The 27,890-nt window shown below is 41.3% G+C and overlaps 1 protein-coding gene across 1 annotated transcript in view; it reads right to left on the minus strand.

Moving 5' to 3' along the window:
* The window catches only part of clmpb (CXADR like membrane protein b), a 75,096-nt gene extending 56,005 nt beyond the window's left edge, over window positions 1–19,091 (minus strand). The window contains exon 1 of the mRNA XM_063493118.1: window positions 18,572–19,091. Within this exon, the coding sequence (XP_063349188.1) occupies window positions 18,572–18,620 (49 nt within the window). The 5' untranslated portion in view covers window positions 18,621–19,091. The remainder of the gene's footprint in view (window positions 1–18,571) is intronic.
* Between the last annotated feature and the right edge of the window lie 8,799 nt (window positions 19,092–27,890).

Here is a 27,890-nt window from a genome sequence, read left to right on the forward strand (position 1 = left end):
TTAATCACCTTATTTGCATTCTCTGAAGTCAAATATACTTTTGCTGAGGATTTATTACAGGTTCACTGCTGACTGCAAGGGATACAAAGAGCTTTGGCCCTAAAACACATACACTTTTACTCAATAATGCAAACCTATTTGTTCTTGCGCAAATCTCTATAGTATAATATCTGTGGAGCATCTGGCCCTGCACGGTGCAGTAGTAAATAACCCATCCCCTTGAAGGGAGGGACCTGCTAATGAAGTCAACTGTATGCCACTGCACTGCGTAACTCAGAGGCTTGCTGGCTGCATGGCGGGACTCCCACACACCAGGGCACTGTGCTTTGCTTCACTAGTGTCTCATACTGCAGCGACATAGATTGATTCAGGAATATGAGCGATCATGCTGCTTTTAACTTGTCTGCTCTCCTCTCCTCTCGCTTTTGCTCTGGCTCTCCATATGGCAGAGATAGCTTTGAATGCTGTGATTAGAAATCAGCTGATAGAACTGGGAATCAGAATGGGATGCAGATGATGAAGACAGATAAAAGAATCCTCTCCAGTGTAGGGGCCCTCCTCCTTAATGCGTGCCACACTATCATCTTGATGTCTTTGTGCTGGAACATTGTTCCCTAGTTTGGAAAATGAGGTAAATCGGATTCAGAAAACAAGTGGATTAACTTAATCACCCCTCGGCTTTGACAATGACCTTCGCTTCTGAGGCATAATAAGGATTAGTTAGAAGTGGAAGGACATATGCCATGCAAAAGAAAAAGATTATAGTTCTCCCATGACAGGATGATTGAAACGTGCTATTCCTTCATGGTGAGAGACCGTGATAAGAGGCCATGGAGCCGTGCATCATAAGACTGGGATATGTGATATTCAAAAGAAAACTGCGAGTGATATTTGCAACCCAGCATTGTGAAATGTGTTCGGTGTGGCTTTCTCAGACAGAAATCAGCTTTTAGTGTATTGAAATGTACATAAACACATTAAAGCAAGACAATAGAAAGGTTTACGTTTACATTTAGGCTATTGATTTCATGCAGGCTAGCATACATTCTCCATGACTCCGGCCATTATTGGGAGGGAAATGGCATAATATTTCTCATAAACCAAGCTACATTATTGATTCCCGCCCAGGAAGGAAGTTATTCTCAGGACTGTATGAAAGACAATACAGGCACAGGGCATTATAGTCGACAAGGTCATACAACTTTATAATAGGTGTTGACCTGTGGCCTGACTTTTAGGAAAGGTGGGGTCATTCGGGAATATAAAGTCCCCAGGAAAGCTGCTACAGGCAACTAGAGGAAACAAGATCTTCAGTGGAGGAGGACGGATGGCAATTGATCTCCAGCAACAGAACAGGGTGATCAATCACCACCATCACAGCATGTCCTACCAGAATACTTCAGCTCTGGAAACTGATCCTTTTAAAAGTTAAAAAAAAAAAAACAGGTTTGGAGGACAGACAGAGAGGGGACAATGTGCTGACGTGAGTTCAGTGAAGGACGAGGCTGTCCTCCGCTGCTGTTGTTGTTGTTGGGATCAGGATTTATGCTATTGTTGCTATTGTCAGCCGGAGAGGGGTTATCTATGAAAGGAGGCTTATTGAGGAAAAGCTGTGTGTGTGAGTGTTTGTGTGCATCTCTTTTGATGTATCAGTAAATCTGCGAAACTACGGTGAATGCGCTTGTGCGTGTAAAGTGTCAGGACGCAGGAGGATGGCGGGGGAGGGGGGGCAAACATTTTTTTCTCTCTTCTTCCAGTCTTCCTCTGTTCTTTCCCTTCTCGCCTCTCTCGCTTTATTTATTTATTTTATCTCTGTGTGTCTCACATCCCCCTCCTCCTCCAGCAACAAGGAATGACATTAAAATGTGGCGAACACGGTTACATAATGGGAGCTGGTAGGTGAGCTACGTCTGCATGCATTTATCTGCTTATCACTGTCTGCGCTAACAGTCTGTGCTATTTGTCGAGTAGTGACATCTCTCTGTGTGTGAGTGTGTGTCTGAGTGGGAATTGTTGCTATTTGTTTTTATCACCCGTGTGCAATTTGTTCACAGGTTATCCTAATGCCCTTGGAAAGACTCTATCCTGAAATAGAAAGCATGCACTGTAAACCGAAGACATAAACACACACTCTGCCTTCCTAACTCTAGATGAAAAAGCAGGACTCCATCGTCCATCTATTGCAGCAACATGCACCAATTTAGGGCTGAGAAAGATTGCCAGCACATAATTTTCTCTTTATCTACCATGCTTTCTTTCTTTTCCCCATTTTCCAACCTCTTGCTTGACTGTGCGTTTATTTCCCAGCATTGCTCAGAGTGGCAGGTGTCACTCTGAGCAATGCCAGAAAGTTTGGCTAGTGTGTGCTACTGCTGTCCGACATGAGGAAATCTGTGAAGTGAAGTGGTGAGTTCACTTACACACAGCAGCACTGGCAATGGCATTGTCTCTTTAGAGGCAAGCGTAAACAAATTGATTGGGCCGCTATACTGCAGTTGCTCATGCTGACTCACCCTGTACATTACCAGCAAGAGAGAAACGCTGGGCACAGGGAACCCAGGACACTCATAAAGTGGTCTCATCTTTCCTTTTCTCTACCCCATTTGCTACCCCTCCTCCACCCTTGCCAAGGTTATCCAGCGGGAGGTGAGAGTGGAAAAGGTAGCAGTGGTCAGGGTAGAGAGAGGAAGAAAAGATGACAGGCCACCTAAAGCAGCTTCAGTAAGCAGCCGTGGACATCGCAAGGCCCTTCAACAGAGCACTTCCTCTGATTAGTAATCTGTCCCTGTGGATATGGCGTGTAAACCTGACAGCGAGGGAGCGTGTCTGAGACCGTTAGAGGGATTGTTACTGCACCATCTTAAGCTGGCTGTTTGGCTGGAGGGGGGTAACGACGTGCGGCAATGACGCTGGGGGGGGATGCACCATTTTTCTATTCCAAAATGAGCCCAATGTCACCGTGACAGCGCAGCGCTCCTCCGAGGGCATCGCAGGCCAGGGGGGAAAATGATGGATGAGTCGCCAAGCAGCCTCTCCTGCCTCACCACTGTGTATACACACACACACACACACACACACACACACACACACACACACACACCCTTGCACATAAACTCAAACATGCATTCAAAGTCAGGGAAATGCACTGACAGTATACACACGGAGACAATGCGTACCGTGCAAGATGTTCACAAAAAGGCTTCTGCAGATATACACGGTTTCATGCACACCTGCACAGGTACAATACACACACACACCAATATGCTCACGCCAGGCCATCTGGGGATACACACACTCACACACACATACAGACACACACACACAAGCACACACTCTGAGTGATTTATTTGTGTCCACATGACTAATAATTAATCACCAGGATGTAAACACTCCAGATGTGGATATTTACAGGAGTTATCAGTAACACAAACACACACATGCATTCCTAGAGCCCACAGCACTAGCTTCATTAGGACTGCAGCCCCGGCTAATACCATAGGATCAATGATAGATATTCTCTCTCCCTTTCTCCTCTTTCCTCCCACCTCCTTTATGTCTCTGACCCAAAAGCAGCAGTGCGCTGCCATGCAGAGAATCCTGCAGCATGTGTTCCTTCTGTGACCGAGCAGTGGCCTCCAATAAGGCCCTCAGGTCATCCCGTAGCTATTACCTCCCCGACACATCGCACCAAACACACACACAGCCCACTATTCACTGGATCACCACTTATGAGAGTTAGGAGGATTACATTTAAAAGCAATTACCAAAAGAGCTGATTACCTGCAGAAAATTGTAGCCACTAATACGGCAAGGTTAGTTAATTTATGTCAGACTCCTGAGTTTTCAGTTAAATAAGCATCATTTAAATATACTATTTCACAATACACAAGGAAACGCCACAATTTAGATGCCACAGTTGTACTGAGCAATGCAATAACTCTGTGATCTTATTACTGCATATTTACAGTAACTGCAACAGATTACAGATGTCATCTTTTTGGAATCAGATTACTTTAATTCCATTACATCTAATCAAATACTCTGCCTCAGCCCTGCTGAGCTCACAGAAAACAGCATCTTTGACAGTCTTCATGCAGATGCAGGCCTACGCGGGCAGTGAAGGAGAAATATGGTCGGCCTCTGGTGAGTAAGGCACGTATAGCTGAGTGGCCATCCATCACGGCCCTGCAGCGGGGAGCTATACAGGCGCTGTCTGCTCAGACCCCCTCGTCTCATAAGAGGGAGTGGGGACTAGGAAGAGACAGGACAGTAAGAGAAAGGGCTCATAAACATATTCCGCCTGGAAGGGGGAGGGTGCCATGTGAAATCCTCTGACATCGGGGTTGGAGGAAAAATGTCTGGCCTCTTAGATTGATGGACTAAGCTTCTGAGCGTGTAGTGCTTTTCCTGCAGCCCAATACACAGGGGTGTACGGCTATGATTACACGTAGTCAAGCCACGGCTGGGAGTGGATGGTGGCTACAGTCCAAATATTAGGATTAATGACCATGCTGGTAAGTCTAGTGAAATATCAGTCATGCTTCTATTGCGTTCCAATGCCATACAGGCAAACACTGGCAATGTAGGAGAACATTTGGAGTCTACCAAAAAAAAAAAGAAAGAAAGGCATCTATTTGTTTTTCTGCTCTCCACTCAAATATGCTTTAGCTGTGGCAGGAGTGATAAATAAACAATAAGTGGGATTACTTGAGCTCAACTACAGGTGATGTTAAACAAAAATCAATACATAAAATAATGAAGGCTTGCAAAACCTATGTTCTGCTGCTCATGCTAATTAATTCAGATAATAATGTGTGCAGTAATACATCGAAATGTCCACCCACAAGACAGGGCGGATTAAATACCCTGCTCTAACCCCTACAGCATAACCTCTATCCTCCCTTCCACTAAATCTGTTGCAGAATTTCGATTATACATGCTGAAACAGGAGTGAAATATGGAAATGAAGGCGATGCTAGAGTGGGCGGTGCTCTAACCATGTCACGAGGAATTCTCAATGCAATAACTTTTGGTAATAATCAAAAATGAGCCGATGCAGTTGCATTGTGATTTCCCCAAAGACTTGGTGTAGTACAGTTACCAGATGACAATCAAGCGCTAACTTGCATGTCAATGGAAAAGGTCTCCTGATCGGGCGCCACAGGGGCGAGTGACGGAGCTATTGATGTTGCCTCAGAAAAACTGTGCCCTGGTCTATCTATCTTAACACAGGACCGCCCGCTTTAGATAAATGACAGCGCAGGTATATGCATGGAGCCAAAGGTTAGTCGTATCATTTGCCTCAATCTTGTTGTAACAAGACTGCTTTAAATTGTCCCTCTAACCCATTGCTCTACATACTAAATACCACCAAAGCATAAAGTAAACTTTTAATGGCTTGTGCTGTAATCTGCAGTAGGCCTACAACTCAAGCATATATTTTTCCAGCGAGACAAAAAAGAAAGTTTCATGTGCTTTCAGGGTAAATTAGTATATTTTGCTGAAAAGGCATGTAACCTGTCATGCTTGGTGCTAGTACTTTCAGCATGCAGCGAACACATGTGGCCAGCTGCCAATGCAGATTGTTGCTTACTGTGCTCTTTTTGTGGTGCCCTTGCCACTATGCATATTTAGTGTCCTGTAATTGAAAACCGTCACCTCTGTGACGGTCCTGCAACTTCGGGGCACCCGTGTCTCACGCCATGCATGGCTAATCTCTCTGTATTGATCAGGTCACGTGATGAAAGGCAGATATGTTATAGCCAACAGCGAAACCTGCACAAGAAGGCTGAAATCTGATGCTAAAAGGAGCCTTAGTGGTCCTTCTGCTGTAACATGGAAAAATGTATAAATGCCTGTGTGGCTTATGCACACACTTTTGCATGCCTACATAAGTTCTTTGGAAATCTTGCCTGATATCTTGTGGCAGCCCCATACTGTAGAGGAAGCTTCAGAAGACAAGCATTGATTTCAAACAAATCTACTCAGGCATCTCCTCTTTCTGGTTCGGTACACCTTTCCGCTGCTAATGAGCAGCCATCTTTATTCCCTACCGAGTAAGATGTTCTTTTTTTCATGGCTTGTGTCAGGGAATACTGGCGATTCATTACCAGGGAGGAGAGATGGAGGAGGGAAAAAAAGGAATATGATGGTTAAGCCTGAGCTTTAAGACAGACAACGACGTCCCTTAATCCCCTCTGAGCAGCCGTAAGCCTTTGGTTATCGCTCGTTAGAATTGTGCATCCCTTAAACACATTAACTTAGGCCCTAACGCTGGCCCCTTTTGTATGACACAGCAGCTGCTCATAGCAGACAGTCAGTAGGCTAAGAGGGCGGAAACATGCTAATTGCTGTCAAACACATTTAAATGGGTAGCAAGGATGTTTTTAATGCATACAGCACATTTCACAGCAATCAACATTATCCTAGACAGTGCTCAAGGAAGCCACAATTCCACACTGCCACTCAGATGTGTCAAGAACGGGAATCAGGTATGAGCCTCACACACTGACAGCTTCTCTATCAATGATGTATGCACGTGGTTGTATAATATGTCTTTGTGTCATACATGCACCTCGATTGCTCTGATTATCAGCATACAGGTTCAAAAGACAGAGAGAACCTTTGAGTCTATGATCAGTTCCTCACTCTGCTCCATTATGTACTAAAATAAAACTCTGAACACGACATACACCACCCCTGACAACAGGATGCAGTCTATTAGAGGTGTTAGAGTCATTCAGTCTTTCTTTTTTCTCCACAAATAAGTCATACTATAAAAGAAACATGGCAAATAGAGTTAGGTATTTGAACAAATATACCAGCTACATATCATTTGTTGAGTCATTGCATTTTTACCGGTCTTTTCCTAGGCGAGTAAGTTGTATGTTAGCTTAGTTTTGCTAATGTAGTAGCATACCAACTACAAGGTAGTCCTTCCATTTCGCTTTGTTCCCTTAGGTTTGAGAGTAGCGCAAAGGCGCCTACGGAGTCTTATTAGGATAATTGTATAGATATGTAAATTCTTTTATTAATTTTGGCAGGTTAGAACATTTTAATATGTTGACCAACCTTGTATCAGGGTTTAATCACTGTGTTCCCAAAGCAGGCAACTTGCCTCACAGCAAGAGGGTCCTGAGTTCAATTCCACCATCAGGCCGGGGTCTTTCTATTCTCTCCATGTGTTTGCATGGGTTCTCTCCAGGTACTCCGGTTTCCTCCCACAGTCCAAAGATAAGCAGTTAGTGCGGTTAGGTTAACTGGAAACTCTAAATTGCCCATAGGTGTAAATGTGAGTGCGAATGTTTGTCTCTCCCTTTGTGTTAGCCCTGAGACAGACCGGCGACCTGTCCAGGGTGTACCCTACCTCTCGCTCTATGATAGCTGGGATAGGCTCCAGCCCCCCCGCGACCCTGATAAGGATAAGCGGAAGAGAATGGATGGATGGAACTTGATTCCTAAATAGTGCCCACTGTGTTTTTTACATTATTTTAACAAATGACCAAATTTATGCTACCTAATTTCCACCACAGCTTCACAACAGCTTCCGAGTATAGCGCAAACATTATTTTAACCTGGTGTTTTTCTTCAATTTCCATTTGCCACCATTCAGTGCACTTAGATAAACAGAGCCTGATGATGCCTGTGATCTCCAGCTGTGCTGTGGGTCACACTGACAAGGGAGAACCACAAGGAATGGAAGACCATTACAACAAAGGAGAGCTTGTTATATATTCTGACTGCGGCATGGCTAAGATGCTTGGTGTTTGCTGAGACAGCAGATGACTTGGCTTGCTCTCTCGGCCCCTTGCTCAACCAACGCAGGATAGACTTAATTGCCTCATTAGCAAAAGGGCCAGCGACGAGTCGGCCTCTTCCACATTGTTCAATGTCAAGAGTGCAACCGAGAGGAAAGGTTAATAGAGTAAACAACATCTCCCTCTTCTAAATAGAAAAAAATGTTTATTTTTCTACTATGATGGGTCAGTGGCCAAAAGCTTTATTTCACTCCACACTGACAGATTTTTAATGTAATCTTATCTGCATATTGCATATAGCAACCTTCATTATTCCTAATTTCCGAGTACAACACAGCTCACTGTAGCTGTGTGGTAACTCCCAGTGCTGCCTTTTTTAAAGCTTGGTCCCGTCTAGAAAGCAGAGTCATCACGCCAACTTTAATTATTTTAAGAGCTTGAATTTGCAAACTCTGCTATTTCCTCCTCCTCAGCTTCTTTGGATCCCAGACAGCAAATCAAGCCAAATGCTATAGCACTCTTGATTTCCCTATTGAAGAAAGACATAGCATTAAAAAAAAATAGGGTTGATGCTGGGAGAAAAACGGAAAGTCCAAAATAGATAAAAGCTACATGCTTAAGAATTTTAAGAGAGACATCAAACTCGAAGTAAAGTACATTTTTCGCTTGCTACTACAACAGTTTTAGACATTTAAACACTTCCTCTTACTCATCCAGCAACTACAATAAGACAAGTTTCATACAAAATGTGACAGTTTGGACAACATTGCCAAACCATAACAGGCATCTTGAATGCAGTCCTAAGCCCCTGTCTGTTTCTTAGCAAGAGATGTGGTACTCTGTAAGTTGAGCCTGACAAACTCCATGACAGACCAGGCTAAACAGGGCCGCACTCGGGGAAACTGTAGAAAATGTCACAAACAGAATGGCAAAAACGTAATTTTTGTTGAATGAACTCTGCATTGGCTAATTGGAGGGTTGTTGTGCTGCAGAGCACACGGGTATATATGTGGCTATGCAGCAGTAGCAAACATAAAAACATTCCACACTGTTCTCTTTATATCTATACAAAGCCATATAGTTGCTTTCCTGGTCCTGGAAAAAATATAGAGGCTGTTAAGATGTAAATGTAACATTTACACTTTAGATACCTTTAGGCTGTGGACTCTCCCTCCTTTGCTGCAAGGCAGTTTATAAGAGTGTACACACACACACACACACACACACACACACACACACACACACACACAGAAATATGTACAGCTAAACATCTGCATGGGCAGTATAGCGTAAAGGCTCCATTTCATCAACAAGTCAAGTCTAACGAGTCGGAAAAAAAGGTGGTGGTGCCATCTGTTCTGAACCACTTTGCCGGGAAGGGGGGAAAAGAGACGGGAGGGCAAGAGGGGAAAAAAGCTTTTTCAGCACTGACATCATGCTGTACCCTGACCACAGCCTGAGTGCCTGCATAAGTTACTTTATCAAAAGTGAAAACATCAAAACTTCTCAACCTTTTCGCCCGGTAAAAGGCTCTGGGTGCTTAAATCTGAAAATACTGACTGCAATGCAATCAGCGGTATTATATACTTAATTTGTGGACAATGAAGCAACTGATCAATGATATTCAGTTTACAGTGTTTTCGCTGTGGTATGAAAGACCAAGTGGCCGGCATTGTGGTTGGATAATGAAATCATTCATCACGCAACATCCACTGCAGAAGAACAGGACTGCCAACCCTAGACTGGACCTAAATTATGGAATTTTACAGTTTCTACTAAAGCGCAATTACACAAGGTGAGGTTCTGATGACAAGGGATTTTATTCCTATGAAGAATTAATCAGCAGAATTGCATGTAATAAAGAGCTTTAAAAGGTCATTTCCAAACTTTTGTTACAGTTCATAAAGAGATTAAGGCCACTGTTTAAATTTACTAAAGTTACAACTTTCTTGCCTCCCTGCTGATATAAAACTGTCCTAGATCTCAGCTGGACAGTGGGCAGAGATCTGACTTCATGCTATCATGCACTAAGGGAGGAAGGGATCTTCCAGATGGTGCTCAGGTCTCGTGCAGGTAACCACTTTTTCCTTGCGCCTCTCTAATCAATGACCATCGAATTCTTGCTCTCTCCAAAACAGCATCCATCTTTGGGTCTTTCCTGGCTGCGCTGTGATGACCAAGCGCAGGTGAAGATAAATGTCTGAAGGGCAGAAGGGCCTCTGCTGATTAAAGCAACGAAGGCTTTAGGGAAGACTGGCAAGCAAAAGAGGAAATGGAGTGAGACAAAGGAGCGTGCGCATTCAAAACACCTAATGGAGTGTCCTGCTTGCTGGGCTACTCGACTGCTTCAAATTGAAAGGAACGGCAGGCGTCTAACTAGAGCGACGTGGAACATTTCCTCCTGTTCAGTCAGTCAGAAAAGTGTGAGAAGAGGGTGGAAAGAAAAACTCACTTAGGATCTCATTGTTTGGCTTAGTGCAAGTTGCTTTCATTCATTTGCAGTCAATTTGTGGAATTGAATTACAGCCGAACTCCACGCAAAGAGAAAGGCAAATCAATATTTTGTGCATTGGTGACACGCTGGAATTAATTAATATACATTTCAGAATGAAAAAAAAATCCTCTCTGATTTATGTAGATTTATGGAGAGGATTCCCTGTGGTCATAGTCTGGCTGTGCTCTCTTGCTGATTCCCATCTAAGCAGCATGATGCCATTTAAACTTACAAGTTGGAATCTGGACACAATAATCAATAATCACGGTGTGACATGAGGCACCACACACACTGGGTTCTGACAGGTGCACCCCATGACCAATTAAAGTACGACTGGTAGGAAATGATCAATTATTGGCAGACAGTACACTGGAAATGTGAACCATGCGAGAGACTTGTCCAAAAATGAAGACATCCGAGCGTTCGGTTGAGGTCCAGTCTTTTGAGTAAAGTTATATGAAACCAGTAAATTAACATGTTATTTTCAATCATCCTAACAAGCTTCCAGGTGACTTTGGTGAGGCATGGATGCTTGACCGCTGTGTGCTGATAATTGCTTATAAATGTTTAATCAGTAGTGTAACTTTACTTTCTTTGAGTAATGGGTGTAAGCACTGTCCCAACCTGCTTGAAAATGAAAGGGAACTGAGCAATGGGCTTTTTTAGCAGTTTATTTTTCTGCACAGTTGGATTGCACAGCTGCATAGAAAACAAGAGATATACCTGGTTTCAGAGACAGAGAACATAGATCAAAAGCATGTTCTGCTTAGAGAAGACAAGCATGCCAGCTTTATTCCGCGCTGCCAGTTTTCACTAAGGCAGAAAGCACTTGAAAGCACCACAACAGTGCTGGGAGCTCAGAGATGATAGCATCTCAACCCCCACCACTGATAAACAAATCATTTTAAATGGTGTTTTTGCAAGGTGTGTGAATTTTGATTGCAGTTGAAGAACGCTTGATTGGCGATGGGCCGCATCCCGCTTCTAGTACTGTCAATAGCCGCAAAGAAATTAATATCAAGACAGACCTTCAGTGTGGTGAATCAATGGGAGACACTTCTTTGCTCCACCTCACCAATCGCATCAGTGTTTATCTCAGCTTTGTTCACTCTTTGATCTGCCCGCTGCTTACATAACACAATCATAGACCTTGATTAAAACATTTATGCTCACAAGCAGCAAATCACTTCAGATTTTCCAAGAAATTATAAAGCTAGTAACCGAGTTAGCTTCATTTACTTTCACAGTGTATCACTTCTGCAAATGAGGCAAGAATCCTCCCTTTGGAGCAAATGGCCACGGTAGAATAGATCACAGATTGCTTAGAACAACACAATGTTTCCAACCACTCATTCACTTTCCTACACATTTTCTCCCTATCAGAATTATAGTTTATTCAAATTTTAAACAGCTTGCTTTATTTTTGTACAATCTGATCCTAATGTGGCAAATCTGCAACCTGTTCTCACTTTAAAGACATTTCATACTGACACTTGGTCAGAACCTGTAATGCTTTTGATAAATCTTCACCATAATTTTCTACAAGTTAGTTTGACAGAAATGGTCACTGTCATTGGATGTGTAACTTTGGTAACCAAGGATGTGCTCGAGATCAGGGATGGAGGCCATCCATCACTATTGCTTGTTAAGCAGATTAAAAGTATGAGAACATGTTTTCTAACAAAGTGGCAGTATTTACTAAAAGTGCTGTACTCTCATTTCTTTATGTTTTGGTAAGAAATTGGGAAGTAGGTGTAATAATTTACTGAGACGTGCAAACATAAATGCAAATACAGTATATGAGGCAAAACAATATATTTAGAATTCTAAGGAGCCTTAAATATTTGGTATGAACACCTTTAAGCAGGAATAGTTCTCCAGGCTTCTTGAAGGACATTCAAAGCTCTCCTTTGGATGTTGGCTGCCTTTTGTTCTGTTCTCAGTCAAGATGATCCCACACTGCTTCGGTGATATTGAGGTCTGGGCTCTGTGGAAGCAAATCCATGACTGATAGTGATCCATTGTGTGTTTTTCTGTCCAGGTATGCATTTACTGCACTGGCAGAGTGTTTGGGATCACTGTCATGCTGAAAAATGAAGCCTTTGCCAATCAGATGCTTTCCAGATAGAATTGCATGGTGAATTAAAATCTGACTGTATTTTTCTGTGGTCATAATTCCATGGATTTTAACAAAGATCTATAACATCACTGGCTGAAATGCAGTTCCAGACGATGAAAGAGCCTTCACTGTGTTATACAGATGGCTGTAGCTACTCTCTCCTCACTACCTTTGTACTGATGACAGTTTGAACCAGAAATTTTAAATTGTGATTCAGAACTGTTGCCACTGATTAGCAGTCCAGTTCTTGTATAATTTGACATACCTCAACAAACCTCGACACACTGTGACAAGCATTATTTTTGCTATTTTTTCATAGATTCAGCTAATTCGGCTAATGTTTTTGCACAAGTCTGCTAGTAACCATACACCTAAACAAACAATTCATTATTTGAAATGTTTTTGCTCTAACTTGTCTGTTATGTGCGGACACAGTATTTACTGTATGCTGATTCATGAGTCAGTGTTAAGCAGTTTAACAAGCAAACAGACAAATAAAAACTGAGTCTAAAAATGGTCAGGAACAAGGAATGGACTGAGTGAAAAAGCAAACCTTTAGAAAGCCTGGAGAAACATCTGGCTCCTTGGAAGCCAAATATAAAGAAATGAGGGATGGCTCAAGACTTTTGCACAGTACTGTAAAATGGTGCAGAGGAAACAAAAAAGGGTCATGCTAATTGGTTGTGGGAGCAAGCTAGGCTGTTGCTACTATAATCCACTGCTAACATGATAATATAAAATATGAATGCTTAGTACTGAAATATTGTATTGTTCACGACGGCTGCAGGTTAAGTAAAAAGCATGGTTAACTAAATCTATATGCTTAGGTCAGCTGGTGAGAGAGCTATGTGAAGTGGGGTCAAGTGATGAGGTGAAGGGTTATTTTGTAAGGTGAATGCTGCCATGAGCTCATCTAATAAGACACTTGATCAAAATGACAAAATGAGCTATTGATTTTTTGATTTATTAATTCAGATGCACCCCTTCCCCAAGGTGACAGCTTGTCCAGCCTGCTGTGAAACAGCCAAAACAAAAAACCAGTGGAGGCATTCCTGGTTTCAGTACTGCTTTCAACAAATGATGCGTATACAGAACTAATCTGGATTGCACAACACATTTTAGGCAAACAGATTCTTGCTGCGTGCTTGATTCCAACATGTTCTTGAGATTTGTTTGCCTCATGAAGTTCACTGGTAAATGGTCGGGGTGAATACTAGCTATTCAGAGGGCAAGTTCTGAATCCCGAAGTTTTAGTTTAAACATTAAATACTCTAAACAATGCTGTGCTAAATACTGCAATCAAGTTGTGTCTCATTCTTATAGCCACTGTTGACTTTTTCAGTAAATAACAAAGACCACAATCTTTCCCTATCCCTATGTGGTGGGAGTTCCTTTAACTTAATCATAAATAAGATTTAAGCTGGTTTAGTTGTTACGAATGGATATTGTAAACGAAGATCAAATGGTTGCAGTAAACAAGTAAAGAACATGGCTAGAGCACATTATCTTGCCAGATGCAAACATTAAAAATAAAATCACATGCAGGTGGAACGGTTATGTTTCCCGTAAAGTGTATGTGCTTTTGCTGTTTTATTTTACAGTTAATCTCCTTTTTTTCCCTAATTGCGACGGTTCATTTTCTTCCAATTTGTTAATCAACTGATCAAGCAAATGTTTAAGCACTAAAAGCTCATTTGCAAAATATTAGCGACTTAATAGAAGAAAATATTTCCTCCACTCAGTAGCCAGATTCCCTTTCCTTTAAAATGTGTCACAGCTCAATCTGATCATCCTGACTATCAGTGGAGTCTTGACGTTCATTAATACTGCTGTTCAGCCCAGCATAGACTGCACATGTGTCTCTGGTTAATGTGAACGTGAGCTTCTCCAGAACATCTGTCAAAGATTAGCAGTAAAGTGAAATAGGCAGTTCCTGTTCATACGTTCCAAAATAATCTGGGAGTAATTTTCCCAGTGACGGATGAAAGGGGCCGGGTTTGTGTAGGTCAGAAACACTACACAAACCCACCTCTGTCTACGCATATGTATTTCATTTCGCAGGACGCGAGCGACAAACGGCTCGTGCAGAATAACGCCCGGGTGGCTCGGAAATTGTGGGTGTGGTGAAACGAAGATGAAGGAACTGCCAAACAAAGAAATATTGTGGAAAACTGCAGACGATTCCAGCGGTACAATCTTTGTATATTTTTCCTTCGGATGTCTTGGGTTTCAGTGAAAACACAAACCTGCCTCGATCCTCCAGGAATAAAAGCACTTACTGTACAAAGCAGTTAGACTTTCACCTACAAACGCTCTCATTCAAAGCGTGGCATTCGGTTTGCTGCGACAGAATAGAAAGACCTTCCAACTAAAAGCACCACAATCAATGAAACATGAAGAATCCCCCAGGTACGAAAAGAGGATGGCTTGTTATTCAGGGAACCATGCTGTCATTTAAAGGCCATACACATCAGAAGGAAAGTGCTTGGAAGGCAAATCAGTGTTTGCTAATGATATGGTTCAATTGTTTTGAGGACAGCAGGACCTCTGCACTCATCTGTAGGCCTCTTCAGTCACCATTGTTGCAGGTTTTGTATTCCAGAGGGCTCTGTCCTTGATGAGCCAGTCAGATTCTGCATTTTTGTTTTGAGTAATACAATCCTCTCTGGATGGAAGTGTTTTTACACTTCGTTCTGCATGTAAAATAACTGACATTGTAGGTGCAAGGTAAGTCATTCAACAAAAAGCATTGGTACAAAATTTCCTTCAACAGCTGCAGCTACACTTTACTGTAAGTCCTGCATTCACGCTAAATGATAGGGATTTTTACACACACTCTGTGTAACACCACACTAGTCCCGATGTGTGAAACGACTAACAAAATTAACTGAACTTGGTAATTCAAGTAAAATTGAAAATAACTGAATGGTTTATGCTTTAAAAACATGAGATTACTCTTCATGAAAGTAAGAAGTCAAACATCACACAAGTTCAAGTCCTGCAAAGCAGAGCTTCCAGAGTCACCACATATTTCCCCCCAAAAACAAAATACCTGCAAAGCTGAGAATGTAGAACGGGAATGCCAAATGATAACACTGACGCACGACATGAGTCAAAAGAAGATCAAAACTAAGCCTTAATGTATGGTAACTAGACGTCAAATATCGGAACGTCTTTGGGTGTGCAGGAATGTCAGAAGTCTTTGGCAGGGTGTGTGTGTGTGTGGGAGTGTGATTCAGGCACAAACACATCAAGATGTCACTTCATAACCTCTGGCTCAGGAGGCTCCTGTCATCTTCACATTTCAGAGATCCTCTGCCTACCCCGGCAGACATGCTAAATATAGAATGGGGACAGAATTTCTGTTTGGAGCCACTGCTCTCTTTATCTACATCACACACTAGCATACTTGTATAGGCACTGCCATCTTCTCAGTATTATACTGTACGAATGTATGAATGTGGACACACACATCAGCACACATCTTAATGCTAAGATCCTGCTGTACTGCAGTGATCACATTGCAGTTTTCTTAGACACTGAGGCCCAAAAGGCCATGCAGGAAAAAGAAAAAGAAGCAAAGGTGCTAAGGTTCGGCTCTCATATAAAAGCTAATCATACTTTCAAATTAGATTTCCGTCAAGTGACTTAGATTCTGTTATTACTTTTTGGACAGTCATTTCACTTTCAAAGTCCACCCATTCAGAATCATTTAATCCTGGCACTGGGACAGACACGCAATCAATCACTGGTCTCCATTACCTGGCCGAATTGCCACGTGCCCTGTGCTCTTACTGAGTTACTTGATTTGTTCAGTTTTGTTTGACCTTGTTCTGATTCTTACTTCACATCAGCAGAGTAACCGAAGGGAGCTATTGAACTCTCTGTGGCAATTAATTGTGCTACTTATCTGTAATGTGACCAGTGGATATTACATTTCCAACAGATATTAATTTAAGGATGTCTCACGACTTGCGAAGCCAAATCCAAATTAAAAGAAAAGGAGCCCCTATTAATGACTATTGATCCTCTTTTAGAATAAAACAGCCACCTCCTCCCTCTGCTTGGCCTTTTAGTTGATCTTGAATTAATACAGGCTATAAATTCAGAGGAAAAAAGTCCTTCAGTATGGTACAGCCAAGCAGCCGAGCTTGAAAAGCTGCATATATCCCCTCGGTTGGGGGGTGGGTGAATACTCTTTTGGATGACTGATGGATATTTTGTTCTTGGATGAGAGATGTGTGACCCCGGTTCCAACTGTATTGAACATGCCATCCAGTCACATCGCTGCACAAACTGTTTAATATAGTTTTCTTTCCGTTGTCTTAAACATGACAAAGGAGGGAAAAAATACCTCACCATGGCAACAAGTCATTTAATACTCAAGGCGTAGTCATATGGTTATTTTAAGAAAAGCAAACAACTGCTATTATTTAGGGATAATGTGTAATGTTTTCACCTTCTCCTGAATGAGCCGGTTGCGTTATTTAAGATCGTCATTACCGGAAAAGCACTGCTGGTGTTATGATAATCTGCATGCTTAGCTTAAAATAGCCTACATCATTGCCCAGTGTTACAGAGTGCTTTTTGACCTAAACCTAAGATTTACTTGTATGCAGTGTTCTCTGCAGAGTCAGCTCCTTTAGTTTAACAGAGGATCAGTATACATTACAGCGTACCACACTCTTTGGACTTGCTGGTCTACCAATGTAAGCCATGACAGGTTAGCTTATCCATACATATCTCCATCCTTCAACTATCTATTTATTTTATACCAGGTCCAGAGGGACGAGGATCTCTCCACTGAAGGCATTAGGCATTGGACAGGGTATTCCACAGATATATCACCACAATATGTCAGTGACTGAATAATGGGAGACGAAGATAACAAACTCTCCAGGCATTTACAAGCCTGCAGCACAAACCACATCAAGCATAAGCAAATAACATCAGTTGTATGTCTAAACTAATGGAATAGAAAATTAAAAACAAATGCCGGGGTCTTTTGATTTCTCTCCAGACTGCAATATGCAACGAGCAGCAAGCCACACAGAAACTACCAGAGCACGACCTCGGGACTCAGACCAGAGCGCACGAGCCGTGTGAATTTCTCCTCATATGGCTACACTCAACCAATTTAACTCTTAACCAGGGTGGGGGTTCAAAGTTTTTCTAGCACCCAGTAAAAGACACTTTTGAAACTTTAAAATCTTTTGTTAGTTTCTCTTTTCAAATCTGTGGCTTTCAAAACTAGTTTCCCCTCAGTTACACCACAGGTGATGAGACAGCAGTGGGGTGAATAACACCTCGTACTGGTTGTCATTTTTAACACACCGTCCTGCAGTGCTAACAGTAACTTCCAGTCATAGAGGTCACAGTGGAATTAAACATTCCTCACTGAGCTTCAGACCTGGAAACAGTTCCAGGCCCCCTCTACATAACAGTCCCATAATATTAGTAACAGTAATAATAGAAGCAGGATTACTGTTAACACAGCAAATAGCAGTAGTGATAAAATCAAGCTGTGGAGACAAAAGAGGTCCATCTATGGTTTATGATATAATAAAATAAGAGCAACAATTAAAAAAAAAAAAAAAGAAGACTTTTTAGAGACCCTTTCAAGATATCCTATCCTAACAAATCTAATCACTGACATCCAGAAGAGCTAGAATAGAGATCTTTTCTAGCCTCGTGGTTGTTTAAATATGACAAAGGAGGTTTTTGTGCATCTGCTGCGGGCCTGCCTTTGAAGAAAATGCCAATACAAGAACGCGCAGGGTCAATAAATCTTGAAAGCAGATTTGAAGGGAGGGGTCAGGTGAACTTTTATCCCCTTCACGTTGCTTTAATTTGTCCCATTTTCGAGAGCTCCCAGCTTGAGAGAAAGCGCACGGTTGGCTATAGCGCGTTTGCGTTTTTGAAGATGAATCTAAATGTTAATGTAGTCAATTTCTCACCCAAATCTTAAAGTATCATAAGGGGGGAGAGAAAATAGACAACAGATATATTCTGACATCATTCTGAACCTTAGCTGTCAGATGTGGTGTTAACGACACGTGAAACAACGAAAGAGAATTATATTCAAATATATACGAAAAATGAACCTCAGTGTTCACATCCTCAGCAATTTTCAGAGCAACACGCCTGCGCTGCTTTTACATAAATAAATCCGGTCTTTTAAAGAAATGGAAAGTGACTTACCCAGAAACAAAGAGCGAGAGATTGCAGACATCACGGCTCGAAATCCCATATGTAACGGAGCTGGAAACAATGCGCTCAGACTGCCTTCAAATTCATTCGGCTGACCTAAGCGCAAGCACAACGAAGCGGCACCATCAGCGAATTAAGGACCGAAATCAGAGATAAATAAATCTTCATTGAGCTTATGAGTCCAACGACATCATATGTTGCACACGCCCGACATATCTAAGCCTCCCGAGAAGAAAAAGAAGAAGAGGAAGAGGAAGAAACGAGGCTCTTTCTTTTCATTGTAATTTTGATCGCAGGCTACTTGGCGTCAAATCAAAGTTCCCTGGCTGTCTGGCTCTGGCGTGGGACGTGTTGTCTCAGAGTCCCCTCTGTCTCCTCCTCAGCAGTCTCTCCTCCTATCCTCCTCCGCTGCACAAAATGCCAGAGAGGAGAAGGAGGAGGAGGAGGGAGAATAGGTGGATGATGATGAGGGGATGCTGAAGGATGGAGACCTCTAGAGTCTGAAGTTCTCTTACACATGCTTGAGCATCCGGCAACACACGCTCTGCTTGTTGGGTGGCTGGGAGTCGATAGTTAGGTGCAGCAGACAGGAGTGAATCTGTTTACGTATCACTGAATGAAAATCATGCTAGCTGATAAATAGCTACACACAGTCCCATTAAACAAAGCTGCATGTGAAGTTGAGACACTGGAATTATATTTTTGTATCTTTGATCTGTATATTAATGCAATATACAGTATATCAACAATGCTCTTTGTAAGGCAGCCTTCACCAGCTGAAAACCAGAGTTTTGATAACAAAACTTTATCATCACATTTTTTCCCTCTTATTTTTTAACATAAGCCATTAACACTTAAAATTACATTATTCTGCTCTGTATCAATAAAACACTGACTGGTTGGCACTGGTGTTTGTTCCACTGGAGAAAAAAAAGGGAGAAACAGGAAGGAAGGGGCGTGATTAGGGTACATGAGTGTGTGACAAAACTTTTAAAAGTTTACAACCAGTTATTAGAGACCAAAATATTTTAGAACTGGTATAAAACGTCTTACTGTGTAGTTACCAGAAGTTAAATAGTAGCTAAAGGTTTTGCATCAAACTTAAAAAAAGACTGTGATCCACCCTCATCTTTGCGATTATATTTCTCTGTGATGTTAATATTTTTCCACTTCAGATAACACTGAATGTCTTGAAAAGCTGCACCTTTACATTTGTGTCCCTTCTTGCCACGAGCTGCTGCAGTGGTGGAAACTGTCACGCATGTGTCTTTATGTGAAATAATAAGGCTTGCGTGTAAAATGAGTGGCCTTCTCAATACAGTAATTATTATTATTTTTATTTTTTTAAAATCAGTGAAGCCAACATATGTATTAAGAGACTGTAATATGCAGGCTATAATATGTGTCACATTTCCCCCAAAGCTTATTTTTCCTTGTATTCTTCATAACTACAGTGTTTCAAAAAACCACACAACATTGTTTTTTTTTTAATCTGCTATACATATTTTTCTTTTTTACAAATGTTCTGATATTTGTGGGAAAGTTCTATGTCATTTGTTGATACTACAGCTACTATACTACATGAGTATTTCAAATAATGTTGTCTTAAACTGTTTTTTGAGGATTTGGTGTGACTTTACAATAGGAAGAGGGAAATCCAGAAGTCCACATGTTAAAGCCCCCAAAAGGTATGAATTTTGTAACTATATTATTCAGGCTGTGATGATGTATAGTTATGATTAAAGGAATTAAATTTAAAGATTTATCTGGAATCATAGGGCATATTTGTTCTCGTTTACCATGTTATAATTTGACCATGATCTGATTATTCTGTGCATCTTTTCAAAACTGTCATCCCACACCCCATACTGGCACCAGTTATATAAACAAACAAAAAGAAAAAAAAGGGGAAAAGCTGCTGTCTGTTGATGGTTGTTCTCAGACCTTGAGACAAATTAATCCCCCTCTTCTGTGTCTCAACAATCAGCCGAAACAACAAAAAAGGATTTTCACTCGCCTGTGGCCCCTCTCTTCTCTCTCTTCCCCCCCTCAAGAGGCCTGCTCTTCAGCACCAGCCTTCCGCCATTCCTTTCCGTTCCAATAACTAGATAGCTTGAAACAATGTTTCACACACACACACACACACACACACACACACACACACACACACACACACGCTTTTAAAAAGAAGAACAGAAAAGAAGATACGTGCACAGAAAGCAGAGGTTGTGACTTAACAACATAATTCCAGATGTTGTGAGAAATAGCTAAGAAGTGGTAGAACTGAGGTCTGTAGTGTCGCGTGTCCCTTTTGTTTCTCTTCTCTGTTTGCATTGTCTTTCTTCTGCTTTTCCATGAAAAAACAACAACAAAAAAACCCCATCCCAGTTTCATCACAGCTCTTTTCTGCAGAGGTCAGTATTTACAGAAAGTGAGCAGCATGCACTGTAGTGAAATACAAAAGCAAGAAATCCTCGGAACTGATGCAATATTAGCAGTGTAACTATGATGGATCGCCAGGTTCAAAAGACATGTTTCACCTGCAGTGACAACAGTCCTCCTGTATTCTTAGTCCAGATAAACACACTTGAATCAAAATGCACCTGACAGCCAACATATGTCATTTTCCCCTTTTAAAATTAGTCTTTCTGCAGAAAAATGAGATCTGGAAGGAGAGGAGAGTATGTGGCTGTAGAATACATTAAACAACAGTGACACTATCATTTCAAATGAGGAGCTTTGTTATGTATAAGTTGATGACAGCGCAACATGAGGTATGAGGGCATATCCTTTGTTGACAGTAGTGATTGTGCAATAGGTTACTTTGTCTTGCATGCAGTGTAAATTGTGCCACGGAAGGCAACCTGTCTGTGTTTGGTAGTTTGGCCTTGGTGCATGATATAGCACCCCAATGCAGATGGCCTCACAGATGGTTGATATTTATACCACAGGGCCTTGAAAAGTCACCAGTGTGGAAACCACTCTTTCTCCCTGATTAGTTTCACATCACCAAGAGCACGACAATATCTCACCGCACGGAAAGCATATGACTGGTTGCGAGATTCATTACGAGGCTTTAGCTAAGGGCATGATAAGCATTGTTTTAAAATAAACATCATTTGCTGTGAGGGGTGCCCCCTTTTTCAGGTGATGATGATGCTGCGTTGGGACTCTCCCTCGTCCTTTTCCTTTCAGCACATGAAGATGTAATCCTCCCAAGTGCAATGTCCATGATTTTTTAAATATCTTCCAGGCCCAACACGGCTTGCATTTTAGCTGGGAGCACTCCTGACTTATGTACTTTAAGTGGATTTGAAATTTAAATTGGAGCAACAAGATGCACCTCGGACCTCCTGTCAGAGACGGAGCACTTCACCAACTGTGTTCCCGTCCGCCAGAACAGCTGTATCTCCCTCATCATGACATCACAGGGACGTGTTACTGTTTTGTTGACGCAAGGACGATACCGAGCAAACACACGCGAGGCACTGCAGGGATGTCGGGCTTTGGCCATGTCTCTCTACTTGACTTAAGGCAAGGATAGAAGTGGATGGTTAAAAGGATTCTTGAGTAACAATATGAATGAGGATAAAAAACAAAACTCTTTTGTCTAGGGCTTCCTATTTTTAGCAACCAATGTGATGCTTTGCCGTTAGTGTTTCACGGCTCATGGATCCTTTATAATTTAATGAGGGAGAGGGCGGCCCTCTGAGATTTACAGCGAACATCTCAAGGCGACATTGGCCACGCGGCTTATTGATCCAAATTGGATGTTTGTTTATGGTTCAGTAAAGCTCTTTCCCTCCTGCACTGTGCAACCACGCCACAGAAGCAAATTGTCTTCTTTAGCCAATAAAATGAATATAGTCTTCTGTTATTGTAGTCGTCTCCTTAAGCACATAAGCATGACATCCAGCGGCGATGTGTTAAGGAGCAGTGGATGGTGTATACACAACAACCACAAATATGGAGCCACCTGAGATTATTTTATTTTGCATCTTTTGTAGCATATATGGCAGAAAGTTCATTGATTTACAGGATCATGATTATCTGATTATGCAGTGTTTGTGTGGGGATATTTTAAAGGATATCATTCAGTTAGTTGCACTCTTTGGTGTCATTACTGCAGATCGCTTATACAGTGTGATAAAGAAGAAGCAGCTATTTCCAGTTTTAGACCACTTCCCGTTCCACATTCCTGCGAGTGCAATGCCTGTCTCCGTGTACTGTAAAGCCCAGTGAGTTCAGAAGTGGTGGTCTGCCTCAATTTATTTATGAGCCTTTCTCGGGAAACACGAGGCAGGGAAGGATGGAGTTTAAAAACATGTTATCATGCTCTAATTAAAGGTGAGGCCGAACAGAATGGCATCAAAGAAGCTAACAGCGTGCCCAGCTTTATTATACTATGGCACATCTTTCAGTCTGCAGTGAGCAGGTAAATGAATGAACTGAATGGGAATGGGCAAATGAACAATGTGGATGAAATCATCAAGCAAAACGAGAGAAAATGACTAAATAAACCAAGCACACATGATGGGGTCATTTGGAAGAATGAAAGAGCCATGATTGTTTCATTGAAAATGCATGACTGAGATAAAGAAAATAAAAAAAATTAAAAAATGGTTGCCCGCTCCAGTCCAGAATAAACAGATCAATCATATTTGGATATAATTTTCACAGCATTGGAAGCTGCTTTAGAATTTATTTCCCCCAACACTAACAGTTTCCATGCCAGCAGCTACAGGAAAATGCTGTCTTCTGCTTGTCTCTAGAAATCACCCAAAAGGAGAAAATCAAATAAATGTTTAATTAGAGAAGGTTGTATGAGCTATTTAGACATGGATTTTAAACAAAGTAGGGCTTTGAATGAACACCACACTACCACCACCAAGGTGCCATGTGCTACCTGAGAGCCTTGCACCTTAATCACTCAAATATACAGTTCATGCTGGAATAAAAATGCATATTTTTAGTCAAATACTGCTGACAAGTAAACTTAATTTTAGCAAAACAAACCACTTATAAATTCATTTCGACATAATTGCCATGATCTGCTCATCTGCAAAAATTCATCTACAGGGTATGTTAGCTCTTCTGTGTCTCACTTGCTCGCTAAAATGGGTTTCTCTGTGTTTTGCATGAGATTAGCTGTTTTTGGTGGCTAATCTCATACAAATGAAAATGTGTAGTCAAACTTTTCTATTTACAGTTTTACTTCTGTGAAATGATACAACAGTCTTAATGCTCATTACCAGAACATTCAAGGAGCCCTTGTCACAAGCTAGCAAATTAGCTGATTAGCCTCAGGTTTAAGCGTAAATTGAATGCCTTCTTTGTCATTGATCGCTTTGCCTCTTCAGCTTTATTGACACAGGACAGAGCGCTCACGATCCCATCTTCGTTTAGCAAATAAACAAGGCTTGATTGAGGTATAAGCGAAGGCGGAGGGAAGCGAGTGAAGTGCTGTTTGTTTGATTTGTCTGATTTAGAAGTTCCTCTGTCCTTTCCCACCCTTGTTCAATACCCAACACAACTATTACCCTCTCTGCCCTCTCTTTGATGAAGAAGTCTTCAGCCCGGTCACTGGGGAGTGAGTGATGTGAGCCGTATGGTCGGGAAGAGCCAGAATAAATCAGCAGATGCTTTGCATCATACTGTATGTCAGGTGTGGGCTGAGGAATCCATCTTCAACATGTCTCCATTTACCAGTATAGAAAATGACCAAAGTGTAGATAAACACTTTAAAAGTAACACCACAGGGTACACTTTTGAATTACCTTTGGTCTTAGTATGTCCACACCACTGTAGGTGAATTATTTATGCACTAGGATTCAAATCTACAATCAAAAGAAATTAAAACAAAAAAAACAACCTTATCTAGATATTGTCTTATCTTCTAGTACCAAAGTGCAACCAGGTAAACTGACACAACTATGTGTCTATTAAAATATGAAAGTTTGTGCTGTGATGTTAAAGGCCTTTTCAACAAATATGCTCCATTTATCTGCTGACTAACAGGTGCATCTCTATCAACTTGCATTCTTCCAGATCCTACAATGTCAGATGTGTGGTTGGAGTTTTGAAGCAATTTGTGTCAAAAATGTTTGTCACTAAGGACCAAAAGACTTTATTTATTTTACAGAACAGAATTTATCTGCTATTTGGTGTGAGGGTTATCCTGTTAGGTCCTTAAGTTTTTGGATGATGACAGATTTTTGGTAGTTTTGCTACTACTATGAATTTTAAGCCTAACAACCAAGATGTGGCTGAAGTGCAGACTTTGATTCAAGGGATTTGACAAAGTGTTTGTAAAGACCAACCCGACATACTGTTATCTTGATCACTTTTAGGAGTGTTTATTGACGTTTCACACATACAGTTTTGTTTGGTTCGGCACCCGGTTCACCAACTTTCCAGCTGGTCTCCAGCTCACATTCCTCTCCCTCTGGTCTCCAGCTTCACTATAAAAAGGAGACTCTTCGTTAGGAAAATCATCACCACCTGTCCCACCAGCCTCCCTGGCACCACGCCCTTGAGCTCACTGTGCCACCCCAGCTGAGCCAAGGACCACACCTCCGCCACAGTATTGTATTAGCTCAGGGGTAGGCAACACCAGGCCTCAAGTGCCGGTGTCCTGCAGGTTTTAGACATCACCCTGGGCCAGCACACCTGAATCAAATGATTAGTTCATTACCAGTCCTCTGGAGAACTTCAAGACATGTTAAGGAGGTAATTTAGCTATTTGAATCAGCTGTGATGGATCAAGGACACATCTAAAACCTGCAGGACACCGGCCCTTGAGGCCTGGAGTTGCCTAACCCTGTATTAGCTAGTTAGGAATTCATCACTTTTTATACATAGAATCACATTTTCAGAGGTTCAGATTTTCTTAGAAAATTAACTGAGATGCAGCTCCCTCATTATTCTATGGAAAATTAGGGATTCATAAAAGATTTAGAGTTGATTCGAAGTTTTGAACTTATAATTGGTTGCTCTTCACTGAAACTCTTAAAATGAGCTCCAAAGACATAATGATGCAAGGGAAAGAGGCCATTGTTCAGGCCATAGGCTGAAAAGCCCAAAACTATCGGAGGGATAGCAACAGCTTCAGGAGCGGTGAGCTCAACAATGTGGTATATTCTTAAAAAGAAGGAATGCACCGGTAAACTCAGCAACACCAAACGGTTTGAAAGACCCATGAACACAACTAAAGTGGATAAATGCAGAATATTTGCATTTCTTAAGAAAAAAACAAAAACTTTATGACTTCTAGCCAAGTGAAGAAAACTTTTAAGGAGGCAGGTGTATCATGGTCAAAGTCTACAATCATAAGTGCCTTTAAGAATATAAATAGAATAATGTGCAAACAAAAAAAATTGTTTGGACAGATGAAACCAAGATAAACTTGTACCTGAATGTTGGGAAGACAAAAGTATGGAGGAGAGAAATGGCTCATGAGCCGAAGACTGCAACATCATCTGTCAAACATAGTAGAGGCAATGGGTGTCAGTGCAGAAGTGTTCACTGATGATGTGAGTGCTAAAAGACAAAGCAGAACAAATCGTGAAGCGTTTATTAACCATCCATCTATTATTCTTTTCATGGTCATGTGGGGGCTGGAGCCTATCCCAGCTGTTGTAGGGCGAGAGGCAGGGTACACCCTGGACAGGTTGTCAGTCTGTCGCAGGGCTAACACATAGACACAGACAACCATTCACACCTATGGGCAATTTAAAGTTTCCAGTTAACCTGTCCCCAATAACTAAATGTCTTTAGACTGTGGGAGGAAACCGGAGTACCCGGATAGAACATGCAAACTCCACACAGAAAGACCCCGGCCTGCTGGTGGAATTGAACTCGGGATCATCTTGCTGTGAGGCAACAGTGCTAATCACCGTGCCACCATGCTGCCTGTTTATTGTTTATTAACCATTTCAAGTTTATTTTCTAATTCACCTCGCCACATTAAATTGTTACTTATTATTAATCTCTGGCTGTCTTCCTTCCTTCACCCGGTCACGGCAGATGGACGCCCCTGCCTCAGTCTGGTTCTGGTGGAGGTTTCTTCCTGTTAAAAGGGAGTTTTTCCTTCCTGCATTTTGAGGCAACTGTTATTGTATAAATAAAATAAAATAGAAATCAAATTGAATTGTATCTCAACTCCGTGGAGCAGCTTTTCAGTTATTAAATACAAAATTTAATGCAAAGAGACACACAAACAGGCAGCTACTGAAAGTGGTTGCAGTACAGGCCTGGCAGAGTATCTCAATGTAAACACAGGTTATAGACTTAAGGCAGTCACTGACTGCAAAGGATTTTCATTTAGGTAATGAAAATAATAATTATACCAAAATTATAATTGTTTGTAAATGGCTGTATTAAACAGTTAATGCAATACTTTCATTAAACACCTTAAAGCTGGCAGTGTGCACTTCAGTCACATCTTGATTGCTGTACTTAAAATCCAAAATGTTGGTACCCAACTGTGTCACTGTCCAAATATTTTTGGATCTAGTGATCTGATGAAAAGTGCACCATCTATTACTCTTGTAAAATATAGTTTGTTTTACATCACATATATATTTTGCTTTGATTGAACTTTGGTGCCTAATAAACATAGTTAAATATTTATTTGCTAAACAACAAACTCTTTTTCTCAAGAGCAAAGGAGAGTAAAATACATATATAACTACAATTAAAATTCATTGTTTCAGATGTCCCAAAGAAGGCAGAAGGGATCAAGTAGACTGTGTTATTTTTAGCAGTTCATGCAAACGACAAGTGTAAACTGAAATTACTTGCAAGCAAGAGAATAAATAACTGGAGTTTGTAGGTTCTGGGTCAGCAAAGGTAAAAATCTGAATTCCATGAAATATTTTGCTATATTTACTTTTATTTTAATCAAATCAGACATTGGCCAGTAATCAAGGATGGATTCTGACTTTTGTGCCAGAGCAACTTGATAACTTTTTTGGGTGTTTTGTGCTTAAAGCTACTTATTTTTACAACATGAAGATAAGGAAAATCTTGTTCCAGAGCCAGTCAAACAAATAAATAAAAAAAGGGACACATAGAGCCGAAGGATAAAATGAGCTGTGTGTGATTTTTCTTTTTTTGAACTAGACATAAAAAGATGATGTAGGATTATGTGGTGAGTGTGTGCTTTGGGGGCTGCCTGAATAACCCCTGAATTTAACAGGAAAAAAAAATCATTTTCTGAAGAAGGAAAAAAGGTTGCAAACAATCCCATGCCCCAAGCTGATAACTATTCTAAAGTCCAGGCAATTTTCCAGAGCAACTACAGACTGAG

The sequence above is a fragment of the Pelmatolapia mariae genome, linkage group LG14 (genome assembly GCF_036321145.2).
Source record: "Pelmatolapia mariae isolate MD_Pm_ZW linkage group LG14, Pm_UMD_F_2, whole genome shotgun sequence".
In the NCBI taxonomy this organism is placed as follows: domain Eukaryota; kingdom Metazoa; phylum Chordata; class Actinopteri; order Cichliformes; family Cichlidae; genus Pelmatolapia; species Pelmatolapia mariae.